This window comes from Channa argus, chromosome 18 (genome assembly GCF_033026475.1).
Source record: "Channa argus isolate prfri chromosome 18, Channa argus male v1.0, whole genome shotgun sequence".
Taxonomy (NCBI): Eukaryota; Metazoa; Chordata; class Actinopteri; order Anabantiformes; family Channidae; genus Channa; species Channa argus.
In genome coordinates this window covers 3699704-3716284 of record NC_090214.1, presented here as the reverse complement: position 1 = coordinate 3716284, position 16581 = coordinate 3699704, and the positions used below count along the sequence as shown (strand labels likewise).

Here is a 16581-nt window from a genome sequence, read left to right as displayed (position 1 = left end):
CGATTTGGTCGGCTCCTAGTTTCCCTTTTTGTGGGAGTGTTGCTCTGCTTTATTTCACACAGGTTCCTTAGAGCAGAGCCTGCAGAACACATGTCTGCAGAGTGAATATACCCCCCATCCCCCACCCCCCACCCTACCACCTCCACCACACACACAAGTGTACATTGTTCATGCACAAGGACAAGGTGTATTAGACAAGTCAAGATTAGCACACAAAAAAAAAAGAAAGAAGAGATGAGTTACTGTAATTATGTATTCTATAAGATCATTTTTTTGCTATTCCTCGTGCAAAACCAAGACAAAATTAAGGCATGAAGAGTATTTTAGTATTTTAACATAGTATTACATTTTAATGGTAATAAATTATGTGTATGATTGGTAGTAGTAGTAGTAGTAGTATTTGCACCATGTTACAACAGTGATTCCAACACTTGTGACATTACACCTGAATTCATTGACTTGATTCATTGGGTTCTGATTCAGTTACAGCTGGGTGCAAAATTTCCTTCCCCTTATTTTAAAATTTCAAAAAAGATTCAAACAAAACAAAAAATGCCTTCAACATATTGTCATATTTAATGCAATACACATTCAGCTGGTTAGGTCATTTTTAATTAATCTTTTCATTATTTCACCATAACGTTTTATTTACACTCATTGACCCTATTTGTTACTTCTAATAATAAAAGATTTGTATGTCAATTGGTAATATGTTAGGTTTACAATTTACAATTTACAATGGACTGAAAGTGCATGAAATAGTATGTTGATTAAAACAAATTGTTTCTCCTTGCCATTAAAAAATAAGGGTATGCAGACTTTGGCACCCAGCTGTAGCTAAGTGTATAGTAAATATTCTAAATGTACAATATGTTTCTAATAAAGTAAACTTAATCTCATGTTCCTTGATAACTACTGACCCCATCTGGTTTTCAGCTGTTGGTACAAGACAACTTAAATACTCTGTTTGCCCTGTCGTCTGCAAAGAGCACAGATTCCTGTTTTCAAAGAACATGCAGCTGGAATATAAACTACAAATACAAGAGACACAAAACATAAACCCCATAAAGAAGAAACATTTTATTTAGTGTTAATACTATAAATACAAAAGTCAAGCTACTCCACATGCGACTGAAGGGGAAACCAAAGTGCATCGTTAAAATGACACAAAACTTTAGAGCAAACACCCGAGCATCCGTGAATCATAGAAAATATACAAACACCCCTTCGAATTTTCTGAATAATGTCATCAAAATGTAATCGTCAGAGTTACTTAGGAAAATTTTTCATTTGATTCTCAGTGTTATTACCACATACCATGTTGATTATAAAGCACAGCTTAAAGCCACAATCCATTTACAGTACATCACACAGGTCACAATGCATTACACCCTAACGCTTATTCCAAATGTAGGTGTTTTCCCGAGCAAGTCAAAAAAAATAATGAAAACTCTGCAGATGACATTCACTTGGATTGATTTTTAGGAATAATCTCAAGGTTTCTTTATATACATACAGTAAGTGTACTGGTCCAATTTAAGCCAATGTGAGGGAAAAAGAAGAATAAAGACAAATCACACGTCCTTTTGCTCCTGCAAAATGACTGGAGGTGCCTCAACAGGTTAAATAGACTTGAGGACGTCCCATAGCCAGACTCTGCCCTGCACTCAGATTAAGATTTAAAGGCTTGAATTCCCTCAATTTACACTCCTACATGCATTAATACATACAAAGGCCAAAACATGAGACACAACACATTCAAACGATAAGAAATTGCGCCGCAGCCATCACTGAAGCAACACAACGTTAAACATGTATAAATGCATTTGATAGTTCTGATGACCATATAGTGGGATATAAAGAGGACAAGAACATTGTGTATTTAGATTTGATTGTGTTCTTGCGGAAATCCCGTGATTGTCATTCCATAACGCTCAAATTAGGAAGAAACACTCAATTACCAGAACACAATTACTGCACATCAACAATGATGCTTTTTAAAGTAATTTCTATAGCATTTTAATATTTTACCGCACATTAAATAAAAAACAACAAAAAAAACAAGGGCCTGTCAGAGTCTGATTTTGTACAATCTTCTATAATTGACCTCGTCATGCAAGTGAAGAGTAAATCCTGAGTGAAGTTACTTTCCTCTTCAAAAAGTATCAACTGTATAAACATGCAGCTGTATATACAGATTAGTGGATGTTAACAGTGCCATTAACCGATTTCTTTTTTTTCTTTCCAAGGAAATTACACTGAAAGTTGGCATCATGTGAGAAACATTCTGAAACTCAGCTGGTGTGTTAAATCTAGGAATTAAATGAATGAGCGGGCAGCCAATGTTAGAAATATCCTTCCATTTGCACCAATTGCAGTGTGCAGGCCGAGAATCTAATGACCAGATTTAAAGTGCAACTTGCTGTGATTTCACAATAGATATGTAGATTATTATAGGCAAGGAAAAATAAAACATAAAAAACTTGAAGTGATATTCCACTCAAAATTAATAGGTCAATGTCAAGACAATTTGGCCGTTCAGGCAACAGCTCGAGCTGGTTGCCATAGCGTCCTACCATCCAAACTATTACAATCTCATACTACCTTTGCACATTGCAGTATCTCCTTAGTCCACTGATGATTTTCCAAAATATGGCCTGAAACATTGCCTCTGCCGAGGTTTTCTACTTTTCTTTGTTTGTTCAGATACATTTGGATTTCAGACTGTTGGTTCGATAAAACAAGGACTCTGCATATGTATCTACATAAAACCAAGGGTTCAGTCCTGCTAGCAGTGTTGCTTTATCAGCTAGCTATTAAGCACGCAATCACAAAGTTACGTTTAGCAGGTCATTATTTTAGTTTAGTGTGTTAAGATACTGTTTGATGATCAGCACAAAACACAAGATGCCGCTGAGGGAACAAGTGGAAATGTCCTTTCTTTTGCACACATTCATTTCTAAAGATAAAACCGATTCTCGCTTTGGACCACCGAAGTCGGTGGAAAGTTTTAACATAATTTATGCAACAGCCGTCAAGGTACAGTATTTCACGTTGGACCAAAGAGTTGGACCGAGTGGCTGACTGACATACCCATCCCTGTGGTTGCTAGAGCGGCTTTTCTCCGTCTTCCATTATTATAAGCTGAATAGTAATATAATTTATACTTAACAGATAAAAGTTTGGGTGAAGCATCACTTCGAGAAATAAAACTAGAGACCTTCTCAAACCCAATTCAACAAAACGGTATAAGGCAAGGCAGTGAACTAGAATGCACAGCATTCATCTTTACAGTATAAAGTCCCTCCACCGGGGGGCAGCAGTGTTAAGTTATTGAAATGCCAATATCATTCAGGGAACACTGCTGGATGTGCATTAAGCAACTAGAAAGCACTATATGATAATAAACAACAACAATAATAAATGAACTTTACAGATAGGACGTCGTGATAAGGTCGATAAACTAATTAAAAGCTCAAACACACAACAACACAGAACCTACGAGATGGCTGACGGTGTGAGATGCCCAGGTAACTGTAGAAGGTCTGATTCGGTTCTGCTGCAGTAGAATCTGTCTACAGATTCACAGGTCTAAAGGCATCAACAACATGTAAATAGGCACAAAAACATTCATTTAGTTGGTCACACACACACACACACACACACACACACACACAAAAAAAAAAAATAAAGAGCAAACTGGTTGATTGGTAAGAGAGGCATAGGGTCTCAGAGTCAGAGATGAGAGTGCACAGTGTAGCCAGAGCAGTTATGCTAGGACAGGAGCATCTGGACAGGAGAGAGCCACGAGTAGTAGTGGTTTCCTCTCTGGACTGAAATTTGCAGATCACAGCTGACTGAGTGGCTAACCAAACTGTGTTCAAACAGACGCTTGGCTCAGGTGGAGGCTGGGCGTTGCACTTGTGAGCAGAGAGGCGTGGGTTAAGGGTTCAAAGGAGAGATGAGCAAACTCTCTGGCCCCATCAAATCTGCTCTTTGAAGGCTCCTTGTGCAGCCCTAGAGGCAGCGTTAGCAGCAGCCGTCTGGACCGTCTTATTTGCCATGACGCCTGTAGCAAACTCCTGCTGGGCCTTCTCAAAGGTGGCACCGGTGGTCCGGTACATGGTGTGGACCTGGTGAGGATGAAAGGATAGAAGAGGGGGGTAAGTCATATGTATCAGGGCTAAAGACTGATACTACTTGATTAGATTCGAGTTTACTTGTACCCTTTTGAACATGATGAGCGACATGGCAGCCAGTGAAGTAAAGAGAGCAGCAATGAGGATCATTATAATGCCCACAGGGATGCTCCTATTCAGGGCAGTCAAAGCCGAGATCCACCCGCTAAAGACAACAACGTCAATGAAACAAAGAGAACAAAAGCACAAATGAAGTTATATCCTGATCCTTTGTGCCACTTTTATTTAAAAACTGTTGCACTGGGTCATCACAACATGGGTTTTTCATTTCAAATCCACCTGCTACAAATGCTCACTTCAGCACAAACTGTGGATTGTCACCCACAGCTGAAAAAAGATCCCAACAACGTGTTTTAATAATGTAACAGTGGCCTGTTGTTTTAGAATAGGTTTTAGCTACGTTTCCTCACCTGGCCCCCCAACCACTGATGCCAATACACTGGAGGATGTAGACTCCAAACTGACAGATGTACACGAAGAAGAAGATGAAAAACCTGAATGAGCTGTCACTCCTGCAGAAAGAAAAAGCATGGGATTCGATCAAATAGCAGTGTTTTGGTTTTTTTACATCAAGGGAAAAAGCTATTTTAATTCCAATAACCAATTGAGGCGATATTAAGGCTACGGTCCTGATCCCATGCTACTGTACCATCTCTTCATTGGCTACAGGTTTGTTATAAGATTAATTTTAATGTCTTATTTTCTGTATTTAAATCTCCAAATGGGTTAGTGCCGTTCTACCTCTCTGAGCTTCTGGACGCCGACACACCTGCTCGGCCACTTTGGTTTTCTGGCCATGGGCTCTTGGTTTGTTCTGAGGTCGAGCTTAAAGCTCGAAGGGGACCATGTCTTTGCATTAATAGCTCTGGAACAACCTAATTCTCCATGTTAGGTCTGTGCCAAGATTAATGCCCTTTAAGTCTGGTCTAAAAAACCAAACCTTTTCTCTTTGGCTTTTAAACCTCGATGAGATTTTTCAACATTGTGACGACTGCACTTGTGTCGCTAAACACATCCACAATCAAATGAGTAATCCTGAATGTTCTAACGAGGTAATCTGGTTATGTTGGTTCCTTATGTTGGCTCTAGAATAACTGCGTCATGACGTGCGCACAAAGCCACAAGGCCTGAAGAACGTTTTCTGCAAATACTGTACATTGTTTACCCGAATGCTCCATAAAGGGGTCTGTACCAACAGACAAAAGAGCACGGTGTGAAGAGTATGAACCAGAGGATGGACAAGCCAAAGTCCACGCCACGTGCTGCATCTACACAGAACCAGGCCAGGCAGCCAATCATGTTAGCGAGCAGTGTCCCAGTGTGAACTGCGGAAAAAAAAAAAAAACACACAGCAGAAAGAAGAAACATAAAATGACAGCAAATATCTGGCAGGAGCTTTTAGTGAAAGTGGGACAAAGTGGCAGCCCTGGTGGGTCACTGTCAGAGCTGGCAAAGTAGGCTTACGGATAGCTGGATGCTGGCTCATGCAGCAGTGTCCAGTGTCCTGCCAAGTCAAGATCAGCATGGAAATTAACGAAACACAGGCGCTTAATGTTTCAACGTGTAACACTGCAGGACTGAGAACCCAACACATGCAAGCATGTTTAAATTATTTATTCTTACACTTTGTTCTTGGGTTCCCAACAGTGGCTGCGTGGTTAAAAGTCTACAGAATTTCACATCACTTTGTAAAAAACTGCACGAACCTGCTACCTGACAGGCCAGACTTGAGTGGAGGGGGTATGGAGAGCTTTGTGCTCAAGATCAGTCTCTTACTCGAGTCTGGAAAAGATCCAGCAGTTTCTTTTCAAATAGTGAGAATTCTGTGCTTTTTATCTAATACTAAGCAAATAAACTAAAGGAGGGAGGACGGATTACTGCCTTTAAACTATCGGCTGTTCTCTGAAGCCTGTATGTGAGGCAACCTTTAAGCAAATCATCTGACCAAGTCGCTTCATCAATCCACATGACTGCACCACGTGCCCCTCGTCATGTGGCTACTGAATTCCACTGCAAGCCGTTCACTCACTCAATCACAGATGCGAACTGTATGTTTTTTTTTCATTCACCACCATTAGAACTAAGCTGTAAAAGGTTGTAGAGAGGCTGAAAGTGGTTATTATGAAGAAGGGGGGGTGGGGGGTGGGAGTTCCTCGTATAAGAATAATTGAGCCAATCTATCCCAACTGTGCTACAGAAATATAAATTTACCATCTTAATGGAAATAAAAGCCTACTGAGTGTGGTTGGCTGCACACCCAAAAGCATAAAAGCAAGTTAACCTTAGGGCTGTTATATGTAATTTGGTGCCAGCTCTAAATCACCTTGTTAAAAAAAAAACATTTAAAGGGGCCAACAGTGGAGTTAAAGGTAAGATAGAAGACCCCAAACAAGGAGACCAGCAACTGCTAGCTAAAGATGTTCCTCTGAAAACCACATGTAATTATTTAATTGTGGTAATAGAAAAGTAAAAAGGGATTCATACTGTATATCCTGTCATTGTTGAGCTATGTTAATGTAAGGATCACAAAACGCTACTCACGCATCCAGAGGTAGTACATGATCTTGACTGTCTTCTGAAACTCCACAGGAATGTCTACAGTAATGTCGTGGTAGAAACAGGGGCCCACGGGGAACTTCTCTGGGAGGGGAGGCCAGTTGTTTTTCCTGCCTGAAAGAGGACAAAACACGAGCAGCTTGTAAGTATTTGAAAGAAATGGGAGTTTACTTTTCATGCCGATCGCTAATAACCTTCCACCTACACCTGGCAGACACTGCTGCCAGTCCAGGTAAAAGTGGGGATAGACCTGAGGGCTCAGACTTTAAAAGACTGTCAGACTAGAAATCTGTGACAGTTTCCACCAACTGTCACAGATTTCTAGTCTGACAGTGTGTGGAGCACACACACCCGATGACCGGAAGTTCGGAGATAAACAAGTGCGCAAAACCTGTGGGATCAGAAATGATAACATGTTCTTCTACCAAAACAAATATGACCCGACCAACCTTTGCAGAAAAGAACATCTAGAAAAAAAGTGGTGAGGTCCTGGATGGAGAGATGCAAACAACGTGAGACATGGAGGTTATCCAACCTAAACAAAGCGAACTTCAGGTAAAGCTGTAGTTCATGTAGATCTCCATTGGTTGTCGCCAATGTCAGCCATAAATATTGAACGCGTTTAAAAATCTTTGAGTGACTAGCAGTTAGCTGCAGTTTTATCTCCACCTACCTGCTCAAAGTGAAGGTAAACTGTATCATGTGTGGCACTAGAGAGGCTTTCACAAGGACAGTATCTGACCTGATATCCGATACATGTATCTACACTGGGACATCTCTACCAAGGGTCTATGGCCACTGCACTACATATAGGCCGCTACGATCATTAATATTGGCTAAACAAAATGCATGTTCTTTAAAATCTTCTGCATTTATCTGAACCCAAACCAAACTGTTGACGTTACGGTTTCCCTAAATGTATTAATAACTGTGATGTAACTATGCTCATTCTTTGCTGGGTGCAGTGACTTTGTTTCCTGACAACTGACCTGCTGTAAAACGCTAACTTGCTATTTTGTTAAATTCATGTCTATGTATAGATTTAACAAACAAGTTACATGTTAGTTGGTGATCTTTAGAGGGGCTGGTTAAGTTTAGCTTTTTGTTAAGCTAAGCTAATCACCTCCTGCTTACAGCGACACATTTACAAGCTTTCTAAAGCATTTGACGCAGGTAAAAAAAGGGGACATTTGCTGGCCAGGTCATTGGGATTACAAATAAATGATGAAACAGTTGATCAGACTACAAGATGTTTTTATGCTGCCATAGTGATTTTGTTCTATAAAGTCTATCTTATAAATGAGAAGTATCTCGGACCTGTGACACCTTTGTGTGTTCGTTTGGGGTGGTCACATGACTTTTTCAGGTGGTGAAGTGACGCTTTGAAACATCTTGTAGCAATACTTCTGCTTCACAAGCTCAAACTCATGACTCAAACTTCAGACCATGTCATATGTATCCAGTGTGTGTAGTAGTTAAACATGTGGCATGAGGAAAAAAGTTGCCAAATCAAATGAACAGAAAAAGCTCTGAAGTAATTTTCTTATCTGTGGATTTAGTAACAGTCTAGTTTTTAGCTGTGACAGAACTGAACTGCAGCTGTACAGTATGTCAGCGTCTGACCTCCTGAAGCACTGAGTGACTGCATTTCTCTCTCCCGCCGATCCAGCTCCGCAGCCTTCCTTTCCAACTCCTCCTGTCTCCTCAATAGCTCAGCAGCTGGTCGAATCTGCTCCTACACACACACACACACACACACACACACACAGAGAAAACATGTCAACACTCTGACAGAAGGACAGGCGTGTGTATGAGCGTACGGTGTGTCAGCCCACTGTATTTCCCTGTTTCTACTTTTGAAATACATCCAGTTCTCTAAAGGCCTCCACCACAATGGAGAAGAGACATGACAACAACGTGTTCCCAGGAGTCTCCCTGCTGTATAAACGAGATGCTTGCATGGATTTTGTTCCGGCTCTAAGTCATGACGCCCAGTTAGAGACAGAAACAACCTGCCGGTGAGCTGCTTTTTTTAGCCACAGCATGAAACCAGCTGTCATGTTCATGCATTTACTGCTTTCACAAGACTGCTTCCAATGGTGGACTAAATAACTGGAGATGTTACAGTCTGCTTGCTAATACACACATTACAGACGATAATGCCAGCATGGTGACTGTGTTAAACCCGACATATCTGAGTGGACCACAGAGAGTAATTTACTGAGGAGGTCTGAATGTGGTCAGTGTTACCTCTGCTTGAGACTGAGAGTAGGCTGGAGGCTCCTCTGTGGGTTTCATGATGGCAGGTTGCGTGTTGGTTGTGGGTGCTACAGTCTTAGATGCTATACCCGCGGGTGTCTGTGGGAGAAAACGTGTGCAGTTAAACTCAAATCATGTTATCATTAAATGTGTTCACTGGCAAAGGCAACAAAACAAAAAGATAAAACTTTACCTTTAACTGACAAGCTAAAAACATATATGATGTCACTTGACAGGCATGAGGATACTTGCTAAAAGCTGTAACATGGGAAAAACCGGATAAACCACACAAATTTTACATTGTACAGAGCTGAAAAAGGAAATTCATCGCATTTATTATGAAATAAAAATGTCCCATAAAAATGTTCTAAACTGTGTGAAAAGAGAAGAGAGTAGAATCAACTTGGAAGTCAGGCAACACTTCTGGTCTCTTTAAAAATTAACCCCTTAAAAAGAAGCTGTGTCTGACTGTATCCTTGATATCTGCTTAAAATTATGAGCAGTTCAGCTTTTGCCAATAAGGCTTTCAGGCTTCTCTATGTGAATAACTTTTAGTGGCTTGAAGACGTAAGACGACCCAATATTTTAGGCTAAAAAGCAAAGTTTCTCTTTGCAGATAAATGCCTGTATGAGGTGACATTTGTGCAAACATCATCTTAATTATTGAAGTATTAGTGAATCTTAACGTGGCGAATAAATAATTTAAAAATAGTGAGAACAAGAGTTAAAAAAACAGGCTGCCTTTTTGAGCAATCACCAGTTCTTTAATTCTGGGGGATTCGTGAACATAACTACTCTGGTGGCACGTGTAGCTTTCTGTGATACGCTGAGTGATGATAAGGACTCATAGGCACTTTGATTTATTCACCGTCTTAATTATTAAAGAGTATATTCACATAACATTTGAACTGAATAAATCCTCGGGATTTCTGTGAATGGGATTTAGTTGATGTATGACCCCAGTGCCACTGGACAAACTACACAAGTACTCACTGGTTTGGCATCTGTGAAGGGATTGTACTCCTCCAACCCTGCAGGAGCAGTATTTCTTACTTGTGTCACTGATGGATCCTGCAAAAACAAGTGACAGATCGAACATGAGAAGATTTGCAGAACGGAGGCTACGCTAAATGCTATACAAAGGGCGGCGAATTCCTCAAGTGCAATGAATAAATAAGGTACTGTATGAGAATCCAAGTCTTGATTTGTGTATTTTAACCACGGAAAATCTGTCCAAAAGCAGAAAAAAAAAAAAGCGGCTCATATAAGTGTAAAAACCATTAATTATTCTGCCAAATCAAGGCCAAACAGCCCTCTTTGCTCAAAATGCCACAGGCCTATAATTCAATACTGGCAAAGATGAGATGATTCCAATAATTTTCATGGAAAGACGTCTATAAATAACCATGAACTTCAGAAGGGCGAGCGGCAAATGCTCCTGGCTGCTTAAGACGGGAATGAAAAAGGAGCACGTTCGGATTCTTTTAAACACATTCTTGATTCGCAACACAAGCAAACAAAAACAAGCTTGTTCACAAACGCTAGTGAATGACGGTGTTACCATGTTAAAATACTCACACTTACAAAATCCGATGAACCTATATGCATGATTAAGAAAAACTACTAAAATAATTTGCTCCATCTGGACAATACTGATGTGCTTCCTACATGCATCACTAATGAAACTCCAACTATATGTGAATCTATACGAATGGTGTCATTTTTATTAACTGTTTTTTTTAACAACAGTATGGCTTTTTTTAACTAAGCCAAAGGATCTGAGAAAATAGTTCTTCAACGACTAAAATAAACACATCTGCATTGTTAAAACTGTCTCCAATGTATTTCACCGGTGAGTGGCTACTGCTCTGCATGTTTACTTATTAAAGTATTGTGTAACAGGTCAAACTTTAAAAGTACACCTTTCAGTTTCTTCGGCCTCTATTTGCATGTCACATTCTGGTTCCTGCACACATCTGTTTAGCTACATTTGCATTCACGTTCGTTTATAATTAGCTTACCATCAGCTGTCGTCAGTCAGGCCCTATTTTCATTCAAACTGCAGCCCAAAATTAACATCCAATCAGTGTTTTCCTGTGGTGGTGTCCGTATCCACTACCATGCAGTGCTCCCACTGTGTGTCTCTGACTCTTACATTTCTAGGAGCACTTCTTCTTCTTCTGCTGCCACACACCCACACCCACACCCACAGAGAGAGAAAAACACACACACTGCAACTTGTCACCAGACCGGTGTCATGAATATTTTAGGATATGTCGTTTTTAAATTTTAATGTTGCCCTTCTGCACAGCCAAACACACACAGGCCTATTCAGGAAGTTTGGAGCCTTCATCTTGAAATATATAGAGCTTCATCACCATGCATGCTTCACCTGTTGCACGTCAGCCTCGCCCAACAACACTGAACTTGTATCTACCATGATCCCTATGTAGCTGACAATAAAACATGTGCTGTTGTATAAACAAGCTCAAGACACTTTCAGCAAAACGAAAAGCGGGTGTAACTTTTGCTCCCTATGTTTTCTACAACATTTCACTTTTGATTAAAGTGGATATATGATCAAATAAGACTGGCACACTTCATTGTGGAGCTTTCTTTTACCCCACATAGGAGACAAATGTATGCAATTAGCTCACAGCCACAAAAACGCATTAACATTTAGCAAGATGCTTTTATCCGATGTAACTTACAAATGAGGTATAAAGCAAGCAAAACAAATAGTTGAGGAGAAGACATGAAAGCAAAGTGCTATGAAAAAAATAGGCCAAAATAAAATCTAGAATCAACTGGGAGTGATGAAGTGTGGCAGGAAAAGGAGCCTGAAGGGATCCTAGGACCACATATAGCCAGGAAGGCACCATATGATTACATGAAGTATTGAAGATAGCTCAGAGAAGTGTCTCCTCAGGCCAAACGTGTGAGCCAACAAATGAGAGGGAAACAGCAGGGGGGCACCAGTCATGTCAGTAAGTTAATGGTACTCTAGGAATGATTCATGTTGAACAGTCAAACTATACCAAACTGTGCCAAACTGGGCATCGTTCAGCGCCACATTCTGAGGGGAGAAAAAGGTGTTTAAAGTCTCCATGCAATAATATAAAGAAATGGGAGAAATCAGTGCCTGTACCGATACACAATGGCCATAATACAATAGTTAAGTTAGTTACAACACTTTAAACCAAATTCAGCAAAAAAATGATTGTAATTGATTACCAGTTTTTTTTTATGTTAAAATGCCACATGTACTGATAATGGTTTCAGATACTGTATGTAAGGATAAAATAATTTATAAAATGTTATGTTTGGTGGTGGTCTTAACAAGCTTCAACCAACCACTTTTAACTCCAATAAGATAGGATTTGGCATTCCAGATTTTTAGGGCTACAAAATATATTCTCAGTTAATTAATCAATAAATTAATCATTTAAAGAGTAATGTGGAAAAATCATCACTTGAAGGTGTCTGTGTGTTTCCTTTCGGTTTATCCCGCAAATTCAGGGTTGATACAGTGGATCATTAGTCCGCATGTTGATTTGGCACAGTTTTACGCTGGATGCCCCTCCTGACGCAACCCTCCCCAATTTCCCTGGCATTGGACTGGCACTGGGGATGGGCGGTTTGGGGTTCAGTGTCTTGCCCATGGACACTTCGACATGTGGTTGGGGGAGCCAGGCGAACCGGACACACAACGGTGTGTCAGGTTTGCTTGAATAAAAAAAAGTATTTATTATAAAAAGAGACCAAGAGGTTGTGAACTCCTAAAGCATTTAATCTCATTAAGAGGCCTCAGAAAACAACTAAATATTCAAACTTAAGTTGTTTAAAACAAATAAATAATTGTTAAAATAGCTGCTCAAGTTATCATCAAAACTTTACAGCTAAAATAAAAATGAGTTGCTGGAGCTAGTACTCAGGTTTTTCTGCACGTCATGTGATGAGTTAGAAATAGAGACGCTGTTGCCGACACTAAAGGGCTGAAATGCACATGATCAAATGTTTTCACTTTGACAAGACACTGAAAACAACGTCTCTAGCTGATGGTATAAAAGAAGCTAGACGCACAATGACACTGTGAAAACATAAACCACAGTGTTTGGTTTTGCTGTCACTTACTTCCCTGTTTTTGTGATGTTGTATTTATATAAAAGTCACTCAAATGAGTATTTAATTAATAATATCCTGAACAATGTCCTCAGTCTAATCATCTCTAATTTGGTAAAGGCAGTGAATTATGGGGGTTTTGTGTAATAGCAAGAATATCCCAAACCGAAACAACATGTGAACAGCTGTTTAGTTTATCTACCTAAAACCAAATATGTCCACGTTCTCTTTATACATCTAAAATGACACGTGACAAGTTGACCTGCCATGAGTTTTCCTGCCGCAAGCCTCCCATTTTTATCCAGGCTCAGGACCGCCACCAAGGTGGCCCTCGGTGAGCCCGTGGGCCCCCGGTGGGATTCAAAGCTGCTGCCCCTTGCATCCCAAACCAATACACTGAGCCACCAGGCCCCTGAGCATTCTGGTCCTTAACTCAAGTAAAAATATCATTCTGCATTGAAAAAATACTCCATTACAACATTATACACATGTTTCAAAGCTTGAAAATAAAAGTATTAAATGTACTGTTTATTATTTATTTATTGGATTGGTTATAGCACATTGATCTGACTTTCTCTAAAGTGACTTATAATTAACAAATAAACAGCATAAAGGGGGGAAATCGCTTTCAATACATCACAGTAAATTATGTTCTGTGGTTCCTGTGGTAATGGACTTTTATCTAATGTCAAATGTTTGATCATTACATATCTGGGTCTCTAATGGTCACAGACACGTAGAGCTACTAAGCTTTACTGTTCTATTGGGGGAGGGGGATCCTTATCTGAACGAAAAACTAAGACAGCGGATGGGGAATTTTGTAGACAATGTGATAATGAGCTATTGTTTTTTTTGGTCTGTTTGTTTTTTTTGTCCTTTCGGTTCATCCCGTGAGTTCAGGGTCGCCACAGCAGATCATTGTCCGCATGTTGATTTGGCACAACCCTCCCCAATTTCTACCAGGCTGGGACTGGCACTGCACAGCTGGGGACGGGAAAGGGCTGTTGGGGCCCCAGAGACACTTCCGACATATAGCCGGGACTGGGGATCGAAACACTGACCATGTGGTCCGTGGCTGACTGCCTTTACCCACTGATCTACAGTCGCCCCCTCAGCTATAGTCACTATCATAAATATACAAATGAAACTTTATAAAACAGTGACTTAATGTTAGCCAACGTCCTGTATTCTATAAACATCTGTTTCCATGCCAAATAAAAACAATGAAAAACTGTTAACAATGTAATGAAGAAAAATGCTAACAACACTTCCTGCTAAAATGTAGCTAGTTAAAAAGACATATAATGTTGCATCTCATTTAAATACTTACTCACACTTTATTTAAACAGTTCCTGTTCCTGTTTAAATAAAGCAGCCACCCTTGCAGGGGTGTGCATAGGCAAAGATAACACTTGCTGTGTCATCAAGAATATTAACACAAGACTTTGAATCTAGCTAACACAACACTGCCGCTCACATTTTCAGGCTTTAAACTCGAGTCAGGCAAAGTGTACCAGGATTAAGTGACAGTCTGACAACGAGATTTTAATGAGTGCGTAGCTTTAGCACGGCAGCTCCTTCGTTCACCCAGCGCAGACTTGTTGGGTAACATGTCAATGACGTTAAAGAATACAGCAGCTAACGCTAATGCGGCTACCTAAGCTAGCAAACGTTACCTGAAAGGGGTTCCTGAACTCCGGGTCCGCGAACGGGTTGCTGTCAAAATCTGACATTTTCCTCGTAGGATGAATTGAGCTGTTTCGTCAAAGGTGTTTTCAAAGCTGATTTCAACCACAGTTACAGCGATCTACTCGACAACTAAAAAAAAAAAAGAAGGGTCGCTTTGGAGATGACACCGGTCGCGGGTGAAGTCGAGTGTTTACTGTGTCCAGAGACACTATCGAGGTGGAAGATTGATCAGCAACAGCGGATCAAAAGTGACTATACGAGACGCTGGACGGAAGTAAAGTAACGTCACTTCCGGGGTTTGTTCAAATCAAACAAAACTGAAACAAATGACATATATTTATAGGGTGATTAAAGATAAATGTGGAAATGTATTGACAGGTGACAGGGGCATAATGAGAAAATGGAAGGAGAACTTTGAAGATTTGGTGAATGAGGACAAAGTGTAGAAGAGGTGGCTGGTGTGGAGCAGGAAGTAGCATGCCTAGAAAGAGTCCAACAGATGCAGTGTTTGCTTTGAGGATGCTGATGGAGAAGTACAGAGAAGGTCAGAGGGAGTTGCATTGTGTCTTCGTAGATTTAGAGAAAGCGTATGACAGGGTGCCGAGAGAGGAGCTGTGGTATTGTATGAGGACGTCTGGAGTGGTTAGAGTGGTGAAGGACATGTGTAGAGCTGTAAGACCGTGGTGAGGTGGGCTGTAGGTGTGACAGAGGAGTTCAAGGTGGAGGTGGGTCTGCATCAAGGATCAGCTTGTTTGTTCTGGTGATGGAGAGCAGGGAGCAGATGGATTAAAATCTAGAGAGGTGGAAATCTGCTCTGGAAAGCAGAGGAATGGATGTTAGCTGTAGCAAGACAGAATACATGTGTGTAAATGAGAGAGACCCAGGTGGAACGGTGAGGTCGCAGGGAGCAGATGCGAGGAAGGTGCAGGACTTTAAGTACTTAGGGTCAACGGTTCAGAGCAATGGAGAGTGTGGAAAAGAGGTGAGTGTAAGCAGGTTGGAACAGGTGGAGAGAACTGCCATTTGTGTTGTGCGATAAAAGAGTATCAGCGAGAATTAAAGGAAAGGTGTTCAAGATGGTGGTGAGACCAGCGATGTTAGAGACAGTGCCACTAAAGAAAAGACAGGAGGCTAAGCAGGAGGTAGCAGAGCTTAAGATGTTGAGGTTCTCTTTGGGAGTGACGAGGATGGACAGGATCAGGAATGAGGACATCAGAGGGACAGCTCATGTTAGATGTTTTGGAGATAAAGTCAGAGAGGCCAGATTGAGGTGGTTTGGACATGTTCAGAGGAGAAACTGTGAATATATCGGTAGAAGGATGGTGAGGTTAGAGCTGCCAGGCAGCAGGTCTAGAGAAAGAACAAAGAGGACATTTACAGATGTAGTTAGAGAGGACATGAAGTTAGTTGGTGTGAGAGAAGAGGATGCAGAGGACAGGGTTAGATGGAGGCACATGAGTCACTGTGGTGACCCCTGAAGGGGAACAGCTGAAAGGAAAAGAAGAAGTTCCTGTTGTAACAGCTTCTTATGTAGGTTATCAATATAATCACACAATTGCTCAGTTTTTACATTACATGCATAAACAGTATGAACATATAAACCACAGAAATAGATATATGGAAAGGACTCATAATATAATCCCAATTAAAGGATTTTTAAACTTTCAATGGCACACAGTGGTCCATATGAAGCTGGACCCCTTCCAACTCTGTATATCAAATACTAAAATTAGGAAACCACACTTTATAATCTATT

The 16581-nt window shown here is 40.6% G+C and overlaps 1 protein-coding gene across 2 annotated transcripts; it reads right to left on the bottom strand.

Annotated features, from left to right (window-relative positions):
- Window positions 1-1065: 1065 nt before the first annotated feature.
- Window positions 1066-15112, bottom strand: LOC137104154 (secretory carrier-associated membrane protein 1-like). Of its 2 annotated transcripts, XM_067485040.1 has the most exons (9): window positions 14813-15111; window positions 10008-10085; window positions 9006-9113; window positions 8379-8490; window positions 6741-6869; window positions 5365-5524; window positions 4610-4711; window positions 4227-4344; window positions 1066-4133 (listed from the first exon to the last, which is right to left on the bottom strand). In XM_067485040.1, exons 1-9 carry the CDS (start codon window positions 14867-14869, stop codon window positions 3984-3986), a joined length of 1014 nt encoding a protein of 337 aa, XP_067341141.1. In that variant the 5' UTR covers window positions 14870-15111; the 3' UTR covers window positions 1066-3983. The 2 variants fall into 2 exon arrangements, with proteins under 2 accessions (XP_067341141.1, XP_067341142.1); XM_067485041.1 differs by lacking the exon at window positions 4610-4711 and having other exon boundaries at window positions 14813-15112.
- Between the last annotated feature and the right edge of the window lie 1469 nt (window positions 15113-16581).